Below are 21,293 nucleotides of genomic sequence, written 5' to 3' on the forward strand. Positions count from 1 at the left end.
AAACATAATTTTCTACGAAATAAGCCTTAAAACTACACAAAATATACCTTATTTCATGTATAACAAATGTGCTATGATATTATTATTAAAGAAATAAACGGTACTATATAATTGCTCCTCATCTGAAGAGCTTTGTCAACGAACAAAAGTTGTGCTGGTAACTCTGGCCCTATATATGTATATCCCTACAGCGATACCTTGGTTTGCGGATTTAATTGGTTCCCAGAGTGTGTAAGGTGAAAAGTGTGTATCCCAAAAATAAATTTCCCATAGGAAACCATTAAAATGACAATAATCTGTTCCCAGGTCCCCATTAAACATAATTTTCTACTAAATAAGCCGTAAAACTACACAAAATATACCTTATTGTATGTAAAATAACTGTGATATTGTATTATAATTAAAGAAATAAACTGTGCTGTATAATAAAGTCATTTTATTGACCTTTGTGATGGTCGTTGATGTCGTTGCCTCTTGATGATATCCGAGTGAAGTTGTCGTGCTTTCTCTGCGATAATACCCTCACTCACAATGTCCCCCGCTAGCTTCTTTCCGTTAATCCAAATCAACAGAAGTTTTTCAAACTCTTCTATTGCCTGAGACCGTTGCTTAGACAACACAGAAACACCCACGTAGCAATGGTCGACGTAGCATACTGGTACTGGGACGCTAAGTCGCACAAACGCACATCTCGTTCATGTTTTTCGATGGTTTCCTTCTTCCGTAATTTTCTTTTGTGTCCTCTTCGGCTTAACACTAGCCTGTGGTGGGGTCTTTTTCAGTCCCATAATAGCAAAAGTACTCCACTCGATAACAAACCACATCTGCACCCAAAGGAAGGTGGTGGTGGTGGTGAAAACTAGTCCGCCAGCCACCGTGGTGGCGCTGCGTGGTTCGGTTCATCCGCCGAAAGCTAGTTTGTATGCCAAGATTATATTCTTGCGAATTTAATGTTCGTAAAGCGAAAAGTTCGTGAGCGTAAAGCGTTCGTAAGCTAAGGTATCACTGTACTTTAATTTGTAACTGCGAACACATTTTCTCGCAGGCATAAACGCGCAAAAAAAAAGCACAATTCTTAAAATTAAAACTCACATTTCAAGAGTGGTTTGTTTGGGTTTGTTTTTATTATCATGTACATGTCCAGCATGGCTTTGTTAAAACACTCAACTACATCCCTAAATGTACAAAACAATCAGTCAACTAATTGGAATGTTATTAACACACATCCCCCAAAAAATATACAAATAAAAATCAAATACGACACATAATTGCATCCTCGAAGTTCCAAGGAGGACGAGATACTGGCAACGACAAAGGACCTCCTGAGCGGCTAGCTACGATAACATGCCCCAAAACAGAAAAACCAAAAGAAGCACCAAAGAGAGCTGCGTTCAACACAGTCAAGTCAACGGAACAACGAGGACACCCCCAAAAAAAGGTTTCAGGAAGTGAACCAAGAAGGACTTTTGACCTTGGGGTTTACAGCGTTAAAGGCTAAACATTGGTTGTCAGGCGTCCGTCCGAGAGTCACCTTGACATGAGGAAATGCCCTTGACGGCGCAGGAAGCTAAGCACACAGAGGCTAGCTAGGAATTTCAAGGACGTGTCTGTGAAAGAGCCACGTTTCTACCCAGCGTTCGGTTTGGTTAGGGTTCAAGATGGACTCTGCCAATCCAAACGGTAGAACGAGGTGGAAATGTCACTCAATTGAGAGCTATTAGCGACAATAGTGGGCTAGCGACAACCCCGAGCGAGCATGTCTATCACATAGACACGACAAGTAGATCAAAATCACCTTAGCGGGACGATGCAGAGTCAATCTGATTATCTGCCGTCGACTGATCATGTCTGGAGGTGAAAAGCGGGGAAGAAGAGACGCTCTGCTTTTAGCGCTGATTAGCTGCCATCAAGCCGCCCCCCCCCCACCCCGGCATCCGAGACGGACAGATGACACCGTTGCGTTCGGTTTGGGTGGGGTTCAGGATGGACTCTGCCAATCCAAATGGTAGGACAAGGTGGAAACGTTACTCAATCGAGAGACCATTAGCGAGAAAACTAGGCTAGCTGTTATCGTATCGCGAATTGCCCTAACACTAGCGACGACCCTGACCAAGCATTTCCGTCACGTGACATATACCCGACAATAGATCAAAGTCACCTCGCACTGGGACTTTTGCAGTCACTCTGATTATCTGGCGTCGACTGATCACGTCTTAGAGGTGAAAAGCGGGAAAGAAGAGACGCTTTTAGCCCACCAAGGCTAGACTATTAGCGAGAAAACTGGGCTAGCGACAACCCCCGAGCAAGCATGTTTTTCACATAGACACGACACACGACAAGTAGATCAAAGTCACCTCACTTTGCAGAGTCACTGTGATTATCCGGCGTCGACTGATCATGTCTGGAGGTGAAACTCTGGAAAGATGACACGCTCTGCTTTTAGCGCTGATTAGCTGCCATCAACCCTCCCCCCCGCGCCGGCATCCGAGACGGACAGATGACACCGTTTCCTGGCAAGCGCCAGCGACTGCTTCCCGTCAACGCGGCACCCCGTCCAGTTAGCGTTCCCACCGCCTATGTGATAACAGGTCACAAGTATGTCAGAGCTTTTAACGGCAGGGGGGCGGAGGGAGGGGGGAGGGGTCTGAATGCCATGAATTGATTGCCACGTTGATCCCAAAGTGGTTTCTCCAAATTTTCAACCAAAACCAATTTCGACCCAAAAAAATGTCATATAGCTATATTTTACGTTTTAAGACTCACTCTGAATATTCAGGAAGTCTTGTTTTCGAGTTGGTGACGATTCCTGACGTGACGTCACGGAGGGAACGCCCCCTGACCGAGAAAGCGACACACAATGCATTTTGGGTACTTTGTTTGGTCTGAAAACTTTGCGTTGATCCGTGTTGATGGCGAAATTAGAAGGAATCGTGTGTTGCACCAAGACTACCATTTGATACTAGTTGACACAAATTCCCAGAAGACAAATCAGCCCATTTCCAACAGAGCTTGGGCGCCATTTTGTGCATTTTCTGGGACGCTACATTGGAATCCTGACGGCTCGAATTGATACGGGAGGACTTCTTGAATCGATTGAGAACATTGATGCTTTCCTCTTCAGAACTATTTGAATCATATTCATAACTGGATGAGTCACAAGAAAGCATCTTCTCCCAATCTGAAGCCATTGTATGGAATCACGAGCAATGCAAGACGTCTTGGCGTGATGTCACAAACAAGGGGGCGGGACCTTCTGAAACTCAGCATCTCTGTTCGTAAAACTGGTTGTTTCAAGAATTCCGAGGGGTCCTACCAAGTTCAATTTGACATGATGGGGGGGTGGTCTGGTCTGAGGGACCATTTTTGTCTTTTGTTCTCACCACATGAAAGTCTGTTGTGGGTTCTCGGGGTTCAACGTTTCGGGTCAGCGGGGATCTGGCGCCGTACGTAGCGGATTAGCTGCCGTTCACATGAGATCCGGTTGGCCCATCCTGGACCACCTCCCCACACCCGCGGAAATACACCGGCAAACTGTCTTGGTCTTTTCAAGGATGGCCTCTTGAGGGTTTTTCGAGAGGGTAAGTGGGTCAATGCAAGGTAGACATAAAAATGGTTTAAAAGGGCTTTGCTCACAAATGGACTTTGAAACAAAATGGCCACCGTTTGGTGGCCATTTTGTATCGTTTAGCTTCTTGAGACTTTTTACAAAAACAAATACAGTGATACCTTGGCTTACAAACTTAATTGGTTCCCAGACAGAGTGTGTAAGGCAAAAAGTGTGTATCCCAAAAATGTATTTCTCATAGGAAACCATTAAAAGGAGAATAATCCGTTCCCAGGTCGCCATAAAATATAATTTTCAACTAAATAAACCTTAAAACATCGTGAGGAATGATCCCTTGTAGGTTCTTTCTCTGCGATCATTTTAACCTTGCAGTCTACACTCTGCCTTTGAACTATCAAAGTAGAAACGAGTCCAAATTTAACTGTTTTCTATCCATTTTGTCACTCTCTCTCTGTCTGTCTCTTTAATGTTTAACCACCACTGCTAGGTTCTTGACCAATCACATGGCTTTAACCAAGGACTGGGGGCGGGGAATAGAGGACAAAAACAGTCGGCTGCCATTTTCTTGTTAGGAGAACGGGCTGGTTCGTGAACGACACATCACTCATTGTGGCAGCTGCGCGTTTCTCCCGAAAAATAGTTTGTATGCCAAGGTTACATTTTCATAGATTTAACATTCGTAAACCAAAAAGTTCGTAAGCCAAGGGGTTCGTAAACCGATGTATCACTGTATGACTTCAGGGGCTGCTTTTTTGGGGGACTTTTTAAGAAGGTGAGAGACCAATGAGGTCACCTCCTAACGTAAACCGAGTGTACCGTGGAAAGCGATAAAGAAGACAGGGCGGGGCGGGGCAGGCAGAGCGTCCTGGTTTCAAAATCACTCAGTCAATAAAAAACAAAACGAACAAACCAAAATAAATCAACGATGTCAAACCCAACGAATAAAAAAAAAAAAAACAATGTGCAAACTTGACTCGCATAAATAGACTACAGTCGATGCACCGTGGGGGGGCTGTGGGAGGGATCACTGAACTAGTTTTCCTTGATGGATCGATTGGTAAAAAGAATCAAGATGTCACACCCAGTCACCTACATAGCCCGCTAAAGCAAGCTAAAAGGGGGCTTTGAAGTTTTGTTGATATGAAGTCTGGATAGATTCTTCAGTCTTAAAGGCCGTCTGAGGGACACCAGAACGCCAGTAAACTCAGTTTGACGTTTGAATCAACAATCCGTCACTCGCCATCCATCGATCGATCGCACCCTTGGATCTGTGACTATCCTATTCGACGAATTGCGAAAAGTTACGCCCGGCGCCTGTCCGGGCACCGCGCCCCGATCCCGCCCCATCTAAAAGTTGCGAGTTCAAACCCAGTCTTGAAGCGAGCGTTTGCAGTGCACCAGAAGCCTCGGTGCCCCTTTGCTCTGAAGGGTGTTGATGATAGCGTAGATTAGGCCCAGGATGCACAGCACCAGAACCAGGGGGATGCTGACCATCAAGATGTTCATGGTCCGCTCCTGGCTGTCGTCCACCTTCAGAACCACATCCACTTCATTTGTGTCCTCCTCGCGGGTCTCGCGCTCGTCCTCGTCGACGTCCGTCCGGTCGACGTCTCGGTCTCGGTCGTCCTTGTCGTCAACTTTGTCTACACCGTCGTCGTCGCCACCGGCGTCCGGATTAAACGCCGGCTGGTTGACCTCCGGGTATTTATCCTCCACGTCCGTGTCCGGGGGGTCCAGGTCTACGCTGCAGCCCATGAAGTCACGCAGGATGGACTTGGGGTAGCCCGGTTCGCTCTTCATGCGGTGGTTGTCAAACTTCCAGTATTTGGAGCCCTTGTAGAAGTAGGTGTACGCTGGACGAGACAACAAACCGCAGGGTCAGACCATAGCTTGCCACGTTCCGATTAACTTTGGACAAGCTTCAGCTTCAAAACCTTTAATCATAATATATAATAACACAATTCATTTATAAGCACGTTTCAAAACTCTCAAGGTCACTTTACAGTCAAAGGATAAGTTTTCTGCGGGTGAGCAGCGGCAGCCATACGCGCCAGCGTTCACTCAACCCAGAAATACAGTAAAGTCTCGTTATAACGATATTCAAGAGAGTCCGAAAAAATATCGATATAACCGGGACTATCGATATATCCGATATCGATATAACGAGACTTTACTGTAAATAGATAGAAATGTAGCTAACCAGCTAGTAGATAGCTAATAGATAGCCAACAGATATCTAGCTAGATAGCTAGCCACCTAGATAGTTATCTAGCTAATAGCTACCTAGCTAGACAGTTAGTTAGCTAATACACTGAATGTCACTATTAAATACACAGATAGAAGGCTAGCTACCCAGCTAGTAGATAGCTAATAGATAGCCAACAGATAGCTAGCCACCTAGATAGTTATATAGCTAATAGCTAGCTAGCTAGATAGATAGTTAGCTAATACACTGAATGTCACTATTAAATACACAGATAGAAAGCCAGCTAGCCAGCTAGTAGATAGCTATAAATATTTACCAGATAGATAGCTGGTTAGCTAGCTAGAGAGCTAGCCACGTAGATAGTTATATAGCTAATAGCTAGTTAGCAAGATAGTTAGTTAGCTAATACACTGAATGTTACTATTAAATACAAAGATAGAAAGCTAGCTAGCCAGCTAGTAGATAGCTAATAGATAGCCAACAGATAGCTAGCTAGATAGCTAGCCACCTAGATAGTTATATAGCTAATAGCTACCTAGCTAGACAGTTAGTTAGCTAATACACTGAATGTCACGATTAAATACACAGAAAGCTAGCTACCCAGCTAGTAGATAGCTAATACATAGCTAGTAGATAGCTAATAGATAGCCAACAGATAGCTTGCTAGATAGCTAGCCACCTAGATAGTTATATAGCTAAAAGCTAGCTGGCTAGATAGATAGTTAGCTAATACACTGAATGTCACTATTAAATATAAAGATAGAAAGCTAGCTATCCAGCTAGTAGATAGGTAATAGATAGCCACCAGATAGCTAGCTTGTTAGCCAGCTAGATAGCTAGCCACCTAGATCGCTATATAGCTAATAGCTACCTAGATAGATAGTTAGCCAATACACTGAATGTCACTGTTAAATACACAGATAGAAAGCTAGCTAGCCAGCTAGTAGATAGCTAATACATAGCCAGCTAGCTATCTAGCTAGACAGATATCTATCTATCTCTTTAATCGATTGCAAACATTTATGCTTTCCTTTTCAGAACTATTTGAATCATATTCATAACTGGACGAGTAACAAGAAAACATCTTCTCCGAATCTGAAGTCATTGTTTTGATTTTAGAGCAAGGCAAGACGTCCTGGCGTGACGTCACGAACAAGGGGGCGGTCACTTCTGAAACTCGCCATTTCCGGGGTCATTTTGAAGTAGTTTTGGGACAGTTTAACTCATTTTTATTGGTGTTTTGCATTTGACTAAAAATATCATACTGCGTGTTTTGGGTATTTTAGATGCTATAAAACGTTTTTCTGATGTCAGTTAGGAAACAAAAAAACGGTGTCGGTTGTCCTTTAAAACTGGGGTACAAATTCCCATTCCTTTCTTAGATTTGAGGGACCACACACTCCTTCTTTGTTTCGGGTCTGGCACTCCTCCCCCCACGGCCGTCTTTCAATCACGTCACTCGGGCTCAGGAAGCACTCTGCTCTCGTCTTTCCTCGTCTGTACTCACCTCCATCGTCACTTAAGAAGGCCCCCTTGGGAGTGGAGGGGACGGAAGACCCCCACACGCTGATCGGCTTCGGGTAGCCTCTGTCGGCGGAGCGCGACTGTTCGTTGAAACGCCAATACCTACAAATCAATTGAAAACAAAAAAACCCTTATACACATCCCTGGTGGATACCGTCCAAAGAACAAATCCAGGAACCAAAGCAAGGTCTGACGCTACAGACCTGAGCAAGACCAAGTCAGCTTGAAAGTTTTTGGGGAAATGGTAACAATAAAACAACAAAAACAAAAAATAAATAATAAATAATAAATATATAATCATCCATTTCACTTCTAAGCGCCTTTCAAAACTCTCAAGGTCACTTTACAGTCATAGGATCAGTTTTTCTGCGGGTGAGCAGTGGCAGCCACACGTGCCAGCGTTCACTCAACCCGGAAGTAACTCAAATAGATAGAAAGCTAGCTACCTAGTCAATCGATAGCTAACAGATATCTAGCTAGATAGCCAGCCAGATAGCTAGCGAGCCAGCCAGCGCTAATAGATAGCAAATAGCTAGCAAATGATAATAATAATACTAATAATAATACATTTCATTGATAAGCGCCTTTCAAAACTCTCAAGGTCACTTTAGTCACAGGATACATTTTTCTGTGGGTCAACAGCACGCAGCCACACACGCCATCGTACACTCAACATGGACGTAACTCAAATAGATAGAAAGCTAGCTAGCTATCTAGTCAATCGATAGCCAACAGATATCTAGCTAGATAGCCAGCCAGCTAGATAGTGAATAGCTAGATAGATAGATAGATAGATAGCCAGCCAGAGCTAATAGATAGCAAATAGCTAGCAAATGAAAATAATAATAATAATATAATTTCATTTATAAGCACCTTTCAAAACTCTCAAGGTCACTTTACAGTCACAGGATCAGTTTTTCGACTGCAATCTAATCTAATGGTGGTCCAGGGTGGACGAAGAAATGTGAAAAATGCCAAAGTTTTAAAATCACACTTTGAAAGGATGACTCATCTTTTCACTCGGGTGTATTAACTTGATGTTGTCGTATAAATCCAATTCTGGTATAAAAATAGAAACAATAGAAAACAATAATAATAATAATAATACATTTGATTTCTAAGCGCCTCAAGGTCACTCCTAAAATGACTAAATAATGTCAATAGCGCCGTGATTTTATCGGTGGCGCCCTCAGCAGTTCCGTTTTCGTACCACAAATTGTTGACTTCTTGTAGGAACATATGCGCAGCAGTATTTGGTGAATTTGAGAGCCGGGGTTGTATTACCAGTCTCCCTGAAAGAGGTAGGTGTATCCCGAGGGCTCCCACCAGATGGCCGCATCGATGCGGTCATAAGGGATGTCGTGACCGTAGTGGCCCAGTTCCAGCGGGTAACCTTGCTCCAGGTTGGCCTCCCGGAAGACCCAGAATCGGTTTTCTGGAGGGGAGGGGGGGGGCAACAAGAGAAGGCAGATTTGCAATTGAGGTAGGAGGCAGCAAGTCACGTGACTTGAGTCCCCCATATTAGCAGTGGTCACAAAATCGGCTGAAACGTATCATCGACTCGATTTGACTTGGTGTTCCCAAAACTCGACTTGAACATCATGACTTGACAAGACTTGCCTGTGGAATAGTTGAAAATTTGTCCAGAGAGAGACTGTGTTTCATGTCTTTGACACGTTCAATTGCAAAAAGCAAAATGATAGACGGTTGCGACCATCAAAAATGACCCAACGCTAATGTGCGAGTAGCTAGTCAGATAGTGATAAGTGGCTAACGTACTGAAATAAGACGTAAACATTGTGACGGTTCAAGATTGGACAACTTCGCTTCTGACTTGCCAAGTCGTCACGTGATCTGACCGGATTTCTTTATAATTTTTCTGGAGAAGACGCAGCAAGTCGACTCGATCGGCTCCGTGAACCGTCAATTTGTTAGTGGTTCTTAATCATGTTAGAGGAACCGAACCCCACTAGTTTCATATGCTCGTTCATCGAACTCTCCTTTCAATAACTGTTGTCCATAGAGATAGTGTCTTTTCACGTCTTTGATGCGTTCAATTGCAACGACAAAATGATAAACGGTTGCGACCATTAAAAATGACCCAACGCTAAGGTACGAGTAAATAGTCAGTGCCAAGTCGCTAACGTACTAAAAGACGTAAACGTTGCGACGGATCAACATTGGACAACTTCGCTTCTGACTTACAGAGGCCAAGTTCAGACGTGACCTGACCGGATTTCTTTGATTTTTTTCTGGAGACGCAGCAAGGTGACTCGATCGGCTCCGTGAACTATAATTTTTTTTGTGGTTCTTAATCTTGTTAGAGGAACCGAACCCCACCAGTTGCTTCTGCTCCTTCATGGAACCCTTCTTTCAATGACTGTGCCCACTGACTGCAGACTAGACTGAGGGGTGAACCTCTTCGGTGGAGGATCCACCGAACCCCGGAGACCGGCTCACCAAACCCCTAGGGTTCGATCCAACCCAGTTTAAGAACCACTGGGTTACGAGCTCAGAATCAGAATAAAAAAAAACTTTATTCGTCCCACAATGGGGAAATTTGCAGTCCACAACAGCAATTTGAAAGGGGATGGGGTGGGGGTTGGGCGGTGAAAGGATAGAAAAACAAGATAAAGCAAGCATAGTAAAATAAAAATTTCAGCAGACTGAGATGTATACTGTAAATGTGCAAAACCGTTTCTGTCATGATCTGGTTAGCGACCAACGGGTGGCGCTGTCGACCCCGCCTGCACCTGCACAGGTGCTGGTCGTCCCGTTCAGTGGCAGACTGCCACGTTCGGATTGGCGACCAACGGGTAGCGCTGTCAGCCCTGCCTGCAGCCTCGCAGGTGCTGGTCGTTACAATCAGTGGCAGTCAAAAGGGCTCCCGGTGGTAGTGTTTGCTTTGTGCATTGTGCATGCATTGTATGCTGTGCATGTGTTTGTTTCATCTTGGCAGACTTTTACTCTTGGTTTTTCCTTTGATACTTTGTATTTTTCTGTTCAGATGATTTTAACGTGTTAGATTTTGTTCCTGTTGACTTTATTTCAACAGACAGAACTGGCCTTCTTGACCAGGCGCTCCAGTCTTTTTCTGTCCCGGGTGGTGATGCTGCCTGACCAGCAGACAATTTCATAGTGGATGGCTGAAGCGACCATGAAGTGAGTCATAAAAAGTCTTTAGGAGTGACCCCTGAACCCCAAAAAGACCTCAGTTTACTGAGTAGAAAGAGGCGACTGTCGCTTTTTGATTAGGGCATCCGTGTTTGCAGTCCAGTCCAGTTTATTGTTGAGAGTAACACCCAGGTACTTGTAGGAGGTCACCCTCTCAATGTCCGAACCCTGGATGTTCAACGGTGCACGTGAGGATTGTTTCCTGAAGAAATCCACGACCAGCTCCTTGGTTTTCCTGGTGTTGATTCTGCCACAGTCCACAGCTGAGACATACTCACAACTAACACATACGTAACTTGCACCTTCCTCAATCTTACAAAAATTACAAATCATCAAACGACCCGCGAGTCAAAGACAAAATTGGCAACGCCGCGTGGCAATTAGTACGCCTGACGTCAGCCCAAACTGGTTTATTGTTTCTTCAAACGGGGGGGGGAGATTCCACCATTCCTCTTGGCACAGTTACCCCCAAACCAACCCCCGCACCCTCTTTCTTTTTTGGCTCTAATCCTAACCCCTCAATCCTCTTCTTTCATCAAACCAGCCTCAAGCTTTCGAGTCAAAGCTTTACACTCAGCATCTGGACAGATCAAGATGATGTCATGGTGGCGGAGGTAAGACCCGAAGACTTCATGATTGTCACATCCATTGAGCAAACCGTTTGATTTCTTCTTCAACTATTCCTTCAGATCTGCACTTTAGTGTTGTTGTTTTGTTTCACGCCTTCTCAAGGTCTGGTCGCTTTGGTGCGTATGGGAGGCTCGCCTATGACATCATCGTCCTCCTTTCGCTTATCCTCCTCTTTGTCTTCAGTCCAGGGTTGGGGAGCAGTGTTGTAAAAAGACAAGCTGCTCTCGGGGAAACGCCGTAGAAAGACCGTGCCGCGCTAAGCGTGATTTATGGTAAATTTATTACATGTCTAACGTTCTTTCGTTGTAACGACTTTATTATACTGTACAGTTTTTTTTTTTAATTACAGTCCTTGTGGAATGTGACCCTCCTTCCAAACAGCAATTCCCTCCCTCCGATCTCCTCCCACCCCATTTGATCAAGACATCAACGACCATAACAAATGTAAATAAAATGACTTTAGTATACACTACAGTGTATTTCTTTCATTACAATACAATAGCACATTTATTATACATCATAAAAGTGATATTTTATGTAGTTTTATGGCTTATTTAGTCGAAAATCATGTTTTATGGGGACCTGGGAACGGATTATTTTCATTTTAATAGTTTCGTATGGGAAATTAATTTCCCATCGTCCTCCTTTCGCTTATCCTCCTCCTCTTTGTCTTCAGTCCAGGGTTGGGCTACGGTGTTGTAAAAAGACAAGCTGCTCTCGGGGAAGCGCCATAGAAAAACCGCGCCGCGATAAGCGTGATTTATGGTAAATTTATTACATGTGGAAGGGGAGGGGTGGTCCTTACGTCTTCAAGCTCCACGATCTCGATTACAGTCAAACTTGGGTTTTTCTACCATAATGTGTTCCAGAAACCCGGTTTTGTCGAAAACCGAAACATATCCCCTTATAATCAATGCTAAATATCTGCTTTTTATTTATTTATTTATAGTGATTCAACAATAGAAACACACCTGCTCAGAATGGAATGCTCCACGAGGATAATGAGTCGGTCACAATGAGACGCTACACAAGGAAGTGACGTATAAGGAAGCGGAAGGGAGTCAAGTGGTGTGTTCAGGTGCGCTCAGTTTGGCCAAAAACTCATTTTTGGTTGTAAACCCAGGTATTAATAAAACAAACACCACACATTTTTGGTTGAAAACCTAATTGGTCGGGAACCAAGATGTTTGAAATCTGAGGTTTGACTGTACACAGTGATACCTCGGTTTACGAACCCCTTGGCTTACGAACTTTTCGGTTTACGAACGTTACATTGATGAAAATTTTACCTTGGCAAACGAACCATTTTTCGTACACGGAGCTGCCTCAATGAGTGATGTGTCGTTCGCGAACGAGCCGGTTCTTCTAACAACAAAATGGCAGCCGGCTGTTTTTGTCCTCTATTCCCCACCCCCAGTTTTCATTAAAGCCACGTGATTGGTCAAGCCATTGACTATCACAAAGGTAAATAAAACGACCTTATTGTAGAGTACAGTTTATTTATTTAATTATAATACCATAGCACATTTATTATACGTAAAATAAGGCATATTTTGTGTCATTTTCAGGCGTATAAAATTAGAAAGTAGAAAATTATGTTTTATGGGGACCTGGGAACGGATGATTGTCATTTTAATGGTTTCCTATGGCAAATTATTTTTTGGGATACACACTTTTCGCCTTACACACTCTGTCTGGGAACCAATTAAGTTTGTAAGCCAGGGTATCACTGTATTAATAAAAAAACACACATTTTTTGGTTGAAACCCTAATTGGTCGAGAACCAAGATGTTCGAAATCCGAGGTTTGCCGGTACATTGCAATTGTGGCAATGTACCCGTATATACACAAACTACGGAATTTTGTCTGTGGACACATGGCCAGCAGTTTTCAACACCAAACAACAATCGACGTATGCCATATTATGGGACAGAACAGTGGTTCTAAACCGGCGATCTGGAAACTTACAGATTGGGGTCAGCAAAAAATCATGTGCAATAAATGGTTGTGTCATATCATTTAAAAAGGCGGCATTTCCTTTCCCCGGATTTTAGTTTTCGTGCATTCAAAAGCTCAGATTTGATGTCTAAATCTGAGGAATGTGGCATCGTTGGTACCAGATTTGAGTCAAATAACTGGAGCTACCTTAAGCACCGCAAAACTATTGACAAATTGACGAGCTATAGTCAATTTGGGTGGTGGACAAAGAACGAACTGGTGCTTACCTGGGCACTGGCCCAGAACTGGTCAGTTGACGATTGTTTACCTGTCACTTGGCCCAGTATCCATTAAAACTGCGCATGATCTACTTCCTTCATCGAGGAAAATGTTTATTCATCCGTCATCTGTACTTCTTTGAAGGTGTCGGCTGTTTCGTTTCTCATCCAAAGAGCTTTGTCAGCGAAATCAAGTTGTGCTGGTAACTCTGGTCCTATATCCCTAATGGACAGAGGTGGCGGTGCCAGATCTCCGCTCTATGGTTGGGAGAGCAGTAGACTACTACCTGAAGCCAATCTGATTACCTCTAGTCTTCTATCAATGGCTCTGATTGCCTCATTAGCTCTGGTTATCACCTTTGTTAGGGCAAATCGCTATACTAACACATATTTAAACCAGGAGAAAAACATTATTATTGATCAAACAACCTTATTAGCATGACTAAGCCTACGTGGTCACGACCTAAGAAGTCTGTTGTAAGCATGGTCTAAATTAAACCTTAAACTACCTTCTTGCATCGGATCTCATGAGAAGATCTTAACATGTTTTGAACGCACCTTTGAAGAAGACGAAGCGACCATCGTGTCTTTCATAGGCGGCGTCGATATCTCCGGGTAGACCTCGCCAAAAGTGTCCGATGGGCATTGGGTAGTTGTCCAGCACCCTGTTCCTACGAACCCTCCAGAACCAACGGCCCTGGTAGACACAAGAGCATCCGATGATTGATTATTTGTCGTAACCCGTCTCACCATCAGTTTTGGAGCGTTCCAGGAAGGCTAATAAAAGCAGCAGAGGAAGAAGGAGTTGAAACTTTGGTACGGTAGACAGATTTACGCCACGCACGGCCATTTATAAGCCGGTGAGTCAGTCACCGTGACCGTCCGGGTATAAAGTAAAGCCAGATGCTCAAAAGGGACTTTGTCTTGGCATGCATTCCAAGATTCGTCCTTCGAGGGAGGGCGAAAAGGTCAGACGAGATTGGCGCTAACGGACCGCCATTTTCTTGTCGGGATGAGGCGGGAATCGACCGCGGGAGCAGCGAGCTTATCGTTGATGTTTGGCATTGAAATCAGACCAATATCTTAATTTGTCGACGTCTGTAATGTCCAAATGTCTTAATGACTCGCACGGTTTGGAACCTCCAACATTTTTGTTGACTGCAATTATGTGACAAGTACATCTGTCTGTATAGGCTCTCAGTCGTACAGGAATGGTCCATCGATGAAAAGGTTTCTTCAGGCGTCATCTGTACTTCTTTGAAGGTGTTTCACTCCTCATCCAAAGAGCTTCGTTAGCGAACTAAAGTTGTGCTGGTAACTTCCTCATGGACAAAGGTGACGGTGCCAGACCTCTGCTCTGATAGGTGCCTCGGGAAGCAGTAGACTACTCCCTGAAGCTAATCTGATTACTTTTTTTGTCTGTCTGAATATCTCTAATGTTCTATGCCTGGCTCCGATTGGCCCATTAGCTCTGGTATCACCTTATTAGCATGACGTGGGTGTTTCTGTATTGTCTAAGCAACGGTCTCAGGCAAGAGAAGAGGTTGAAAAACTTGTGTTGATTTGGATTCATGAAAAGAAGCTAGCAGGGGACATTGTGAGTGAGGGTATTATCGCCGAGAAAGCACGACAACTTCACTCGGATATCATCAAGAGGCAACTACATCAACGACCATCACAAAGGTCAATAAAACGAGTTTATTATACAGCACAGTTTATTTCTTTAATTACAATACAATATCACAGTTATTTTACATATAATAACGTATATTTTGTGTAGGTTTACGGCTTATTTAGTAGAAAATCCTGTTTAATGGGGACCTGGGAACGGATTATTCTCATTTTAATGGTTTCCTATGGGAAATTATTTTTTGGGATACACACTTCGCCTTCCACACTCTGTCTGGGAACCAACTAAGTTCGTAAACCAAGGTATCACTGTATTAGGGATATATATATATATATATATATATATATATATATATATATATATATATATATATATATATATATATATATATATATATATATATATATATATATATATATATATATATATATATATATAGTAAAGTCTCGTTATATCGATATTCAAGGGAGTCCGAAAAAATATCGATATAACCGGGACTATCGATATAAAGTCTCGTTATATCGATATTCAAGTGAGTCCGAAAAAATATCGATATAACCGGGACTATCGATATATCCGACCCTGTTTGCATGTAATTTTCTCCGTGCGTGCATAGAAATAGTATCGATATAACCAGGACTATCGATATATCCGATATCGATATAACGAGACTTTACTATATATATATATATATATATATATATATATATATATATATATATATATATATATATATATATATATATATATATATCTAGGGTTGGAGTTACCAGCACGACTTTAGTTCGCTGACGAAGTTCTTCAGATGAGGAGCAAAACATCGGACACGTTCAAAGAAGTACAGATGACGATTGAAGAAACATTTTCATCAATGCCACACGTTGAATCTTACCTTAAACACAAACATCTCCCCGCGCAACATGGCCACCGTGTCAAAGTTGCCTTCGCAGATATCCGGTCCGTAGTTATCTGGTCTCTCGGTGGTCTTGGGCCGGTCCGGCTGGCGCGGAGGCGGATTGTGCGGTGGCCGGGGGTCCGGGCGTCGCGCCGTCACGGTCGGCAAAGCCTGTGTGGGCTTGTTGTCTTGTGTACCTGCGCAAATGGGGAAACAGACCGGTTGAGCCTTGGCCCAAAACCGTCACCAAAGTGATTCCGAACGTTTTTCCTCACCGTAGATCTGTTGAATGCCTCTGCGGTCGTCGTCGGGCAATTGGAAGTTTTCCGTCTCCATCCATTGATAAAAAGGAGCCATGATAGCCAGCGGGTTGTTGGAGTGCTCCAAGCCTAACGCGTGGCCCAACTCGTGAATGGCGACCAGGAACAGGTCGTTGCCTAGGTGGGTTAGACGAGCCAAGAATTTTGTCGCTTTTCATCACAATCTAATGAGATTTATTCCATTAATCCCAAGTGAAGAACATTAAACTTTATGCGACATGATAATGAGCATGTGCTTTGGTTCTAAAAACACTTGAAAGGAGAGTCTGGAAAGCATCTAACTTGCATTCCAACCCTCGACGAACATCACAAAGCAGCGCGTAGCGAGTGGAAGACGCCATTTTTTTTATTTTTTGCGGGCTTTTAATAAACAAAAACGTAGCCGTTAGCAGTCAGGAGACTCAACTCCCTCCCAGCCCTGCCCCCCCTGCCCCTTCCCACTGCCACACTCACCGAACTCTGAGTACACGCTGTACTATCTTCCTGAACTCTATTTTTTTGCTCTATTTTTTTTCTGCAAGACCTCACTTCAACCCTTTTTGTTGTTGTTTGTTTTTGCTTTACTACATTACGTCACTTTACATACGTCACTACATCACTTTCAGAAATTCAGAAATTACATGTATTGTCTGTTGTCAATTGTCTGTCTTTTTTAGCCATATTGTAAGTGCCTTGCACGCTGGGTCCGAAAGGACATTAATTTAATCTGTGCTGTATGTCATGCATATTAGCATATTTGACAATAAAGCTAACTTTGACTTTGACTCATACAGGATTTGTTGTCCGCCACAACTCACACGCACATGCATCCACTCAGACTGCGAGCAGATTCCGAGTTTAAAAAAAATGAAATACATGTTTTCCTTCTAATTTCGCCATCAACATGGATCAACACGAAGTTTTCAGACCGAACAAAGTACCCAAAATGCATTGTGTGTCGCTTTCTCGGTCAGGGGCGTTCCTTCAGTGACGTCACGTGAGGACTCGTCACCAACTCAAAAACAAGACTTCCTGAATATTCAGCCCGAGTCTTAAAATATAGCTACATGCGGTGGAATCTTTGTCAAATACGCTCAGTAGAAGTCATTTGAAGGGATTTTACAAATTATGGACGGAACTTGTCCAGAGGCGTCGGTTGTCCTTTAAATAAAGCTTTTAAAAAAGTTTGACATCCACATTGGGAAAAAAAAAACAAATATTTCAAGCCGTTACTTCCGGCTCAGGTTTTCTTGTCTTAATCAGCTACAAAGTTTGATTTCCATCTACACCAGATGAGCTCAATACGTCGATCGCGATCAACCAATTGATCGCCAATGTACTACTGTATTGGTAGATCCCATAGCATTTTTTTTTAAATTCAAATGGCATGCAAACAAACAAAATAAAAGAAACAAACAACACTGCAAACAAAACAGAACAAAATCAATCAAACACACTGGCTTTGAGTAGCTCGTGGAGCTTCTAGAAGTAAATCAAAAAGTGCGTCTCATCAAATCTTACTACATACTTAACATTTTGGAAAACAATCGTAAACAAAGACGCCATCTGTTCATTGTTCGCTCTTGGCGATGATGTCACCGGCAAGTAAAGACGACTCACAAAACGGCAACGGCTTGCCGATACGGATCGCAAATTTGGCCGACCGTGACCCGCATGACCCTGTGAGTGATGTGGGGACCCCCAGAAAGACCTAATTATCTTTTCCTCTGTGTAAGCTCTCAGTCGTACAGGAGTGGTCCATCGATGAAAAGGTTTCTTCAGCTTTCATCTGTACTTCTTTGAAGATGTCGGACGTTTCGCTTCTCATCCAAAAGGCTTCGTCAGCGAACTAAAATCTTTTTGGCCCGATATATATATATATATATATATATATATCCCTACTGTCCAGACGTGGCGGTGCCAGACTCTGCTATGATTGGTCTCTGCTCTCAGGGTGGGGAGAGCAGAGGACTATTCCCTGCGGCTACACTGATTACTTCTATTGTCCTGCCTGATGGGGTCAGTGGAGCCGCAGGGAGTAGTCCTCTGCTCCCCCCACCCTGAGAGCAAGGACCAATCATAGCAGAGTCTGGTACCGCCACGTTTGGCCAGTAGGGATCTATATAGGGCCAAAACTACCAACAAAAAGTTTTAGTTGTCTGACGAAGCCTCTTGGATAAGAAGCGAAACGTCCGACACCTTCAAAGAAGTACAGATGACGGCTGAAGAAACCTTTTCATCGATGGACCACTCCTGTACGACTGAGAGCTTACACAGACATTACGCCACAGAAGTATGCAAAAAGCCGATTGAAAAAAATAATAATTGAAGTCAAATATCCCAAAATGTCTGGTCAAATGAACAACCCATAAAAACAAATCAATAATTTCCATTTTGTTGGATGGGGAACGCTTGTGTTAAACCTGAACCTATTTCTCCATTTTGCTTACAGATTGGTCGGAATGAAATCGCCATGCCAAGTTTCACGCGCACGCCCGCCTATAATTTGTGAGTCACATGAACGTGGCCACATTAGCATTATACAGCTAGCCAAGGGGCTAACAAAGACCCCGAGACAACGAGAGCTTTGTAAAGGAACCATGGCAACTACTCACTGGCGCGGAATGGCCGACTCGCACAAAAAGTTGCGTCTTGTGTGCTTCTCCTTGGATGGTTGTAAATTTCTCCAAAGTAAGCCCTTAACAATCAAGAAATACAAGCGACCACGGTGACGGCGTATTTCTCTGTTATGCTGCACACAAATACTTGATCAATTTCTCAATTTATCGATTCGTCAATTCATCAATTCATCAATGTGTCTTTGTGTCTATGTATCTATTAATCTATTCACCTACTCTATGCGTCTTTGCGTCTATTTATCTATGTTTCTATTTATCTATTCATCTATTCATTGATTCATCAATTCATCAATTTGTCTGTGTCTTTGTGTCTGTATATCGATTCATCGATTCATCAATTCGTCTCTGCGTCTTTGCGTCGATGCGTCTTTGTATCTATTCATCGATTCATCAATTTGTCTTTGCGTCTCTGCGTCTTTGTATCTATTCATCAATTCATCAATTCATCAATTCGATGCGTCTATATATATTTGTATCCATGTATCTATCTATTCATCTATCCATCTATGCATCTATTCACCTACTCACCTATTTATCGATTTATGTGTCCATTTATTTATTTATCCATGTATTTATATATTTATTTATCCATGTATTTATATATTTATTTATCGATGTATTTATCCATGTATAATTTTTTTTAATGCATTTATCTATTTATTTATGTACTTATTTATTTAATTTAGTTATGTATTTGTGTTTTATTTATGTAGCCATTTATTTATCCATTTGTTTATTTGTTTATTTATTTGTTAGTTTATTCATTTATTTATCTGTTTATTTTATTACCTACTTATTCATGAATTTATTTATTTGTGTATTTGTGTTTTATTTATTTATGTATCTATGCATTTATTTATTTATTTATTTATTTATTTATTTATTTATTTATCTATACATTTATTTATTTGTTAGTTTGTTTATTCATTTATTTATGTATTTATTTATTTAGGTACTTATTCATTAATTTATTATTTATGTACAGTGATACTTTGGCTTATGAGTGTGTATGTGGCGAAAAGTGTAGGTGCTTCCTCTGCGATAATTTTACCTAGTTCCTCATCAATTGTGTTCTGTTTAGCTGGCTTGATAGCTTTTTGCATCAAGTGTACAGATGGCTTGTGCGGGTTGTTGATGGAGCCTGATTGATGGGAATTTTAACCTTGCAGTCTACACTCTGCCTTTGAATTATCAAAGTTGAAACGCGTCCAAATTTCACTGTTTTCTATCTATCTATTTTCTAACACTCTCTCTGTCGGCTGCCATTTTCTTGTTTGGAGAATGGGCGCATTCGCGAACGACGAATCACTCATTGTGGCAGCTCCGTGTGTATCCCAAAAAATAGTTTGTATGCCAAGGTAAAATGTTCATAAATTTAACGTTCGTAAACCGAAAAGTTTGTAAGCCAAGGGGTTCGTAAACTGTATATGTGTTTTATTTATTTATTGATTGATTTATTTATTTATTATTTTTTGTGATTTATTTATTTATTTATTTTATGATTTATGTATTTATTTGTTTGTTTGTTTGTTTGTTTTGTAAACGCATTTTAACAATACAGTATGTATCTTGGAGTGTGAAGCACATTGAGTTAGTTACTGTAAAGTGACCTTAAGAGTTTTGAAAGGCGCTTATAAATGAAATGTATTATTATTATTATTACCTTATCTATGAAATGTACAATCAAGCCGCCTTGCTTTGCTTGTTTATGTCGTGTGTTTTGTAGGATGGACGTCCGATTGTGGTCAAGCCTTTTAGCAGCAACCCCCACCCGCAGACACCCTCTTTAAGTGACTGTTGTCGTTTTTGTCCTTTTATCTACTAACACACACCAAGCACAGGGCGGATTGCCCTGACTGTGTTTTTGGAAGTGTGTGTGTGTGTGTGTGTGTGTGTGTGTGTGTGTGTGTGTGTGTGTGTGTGTGTGTGTGTGTGTGTGTGTGTGTGTGTGTGTGTGTGTGTGTGTGTGTGTGTGTGTGTGTGTGTGTGTGTGTGTGTGTGTGTGTGTGTGTGTGTGTGTGTGTTTAAGTGCATAGTACTTGAAGTGGGAGTGTCTTTGACCGGGGCCCATGTGGAGATTGCCCTCTTTGTCGATGCACTTGACTGATTAAGGGCTGCAAAGTGCAGCCAAAGGAGCATTTGGTCTCAAGCGTACACTTGTGACGGACTTTAAATGCAGCGTCTCGCAGGGGTGCTCTTGAGGGTAGACACCAACCATGACTCTTGGAGTCTCAAAGGCGATGGGGCCTTTTACATTGCCGGTTCCTCGCTTGAAGTGAACATTGGCCAAACCAGGGTGGTCGCTGCCCATCTTGAAAAGACATTTTGGCTTTTGACTTAGCGTGAGACTAGATTTTGAGTGTTTTTGTGCTTTCCGTCTTTGGTTTTAATTTCATAATCATAATAATAATATAAATTTTCTTTTATAGGCGCCTTTCAAAACTCTCAAGGTCACTTTACAGTCACAGGATGAGATAGAAAATAGATAGGAAGCAAGGTAGCTATCTAATCGATT

General features: G+C 42.4%; 1 protein-coding gene across 1 annotated transcript in view; it reads right to left on the reverse strand.

Moving 5' to 3' along the window:
* Positions 1-1,105: 1,105 nt before the first annotated feature.
* Positions 1,106-21,293, reverse strand: part of mmp15b (matrix metallopeptidase 15b) — a 40,318-nt gene continuing 20,130 nt past the window's right edge. The window contains exons 5-10 of the mRNA XM_088991586.1: positions 16,116-16,277; positions 15,838-16,037; positions 13,874-14,012; positions 8,580-8,730; positions 7,279-7,397; positions 1,106-5,418 (exon numbers count right to left, since the gene is read on the reverse strand). Coding sequence (XP_088847712.1) covers positions 4,928-5,418; positions 7,279-7,397; positions 8,580-8,730; positions 13,874-14,012; positions 15,838-16,037; positions 16,116-16,277 — 1,262 coding nt within the window. The 3' untranslated portion in view covers positions 1,106-4,927. The remainder of the gene's footprint in view (positions 5,419-7,278; positions 7,398-8,579; positions 8,731-13,873; positions 14,013-15,837; positions 16,038-16,115; positions 16,278-21,293) is intronic.

The sequence above is a fragment of the Hippocampus bargibanti genome, linkage group LG03, assembly GCF_051943395.1.
Source record: "Hippocampus bargibanti isolate YZ-2025 linkage group LG03, ASM5194339v1, whole genome shotgun sequence".
In the NCBI taxonomy this organism is placed as follows: domain Eukaryota; kingdom Metazoa; phylum Chordata; class Actinopteri; order Syngnathiformes; family Syngnathidae; genus Hippocampus; species Hippocampus bargibanti.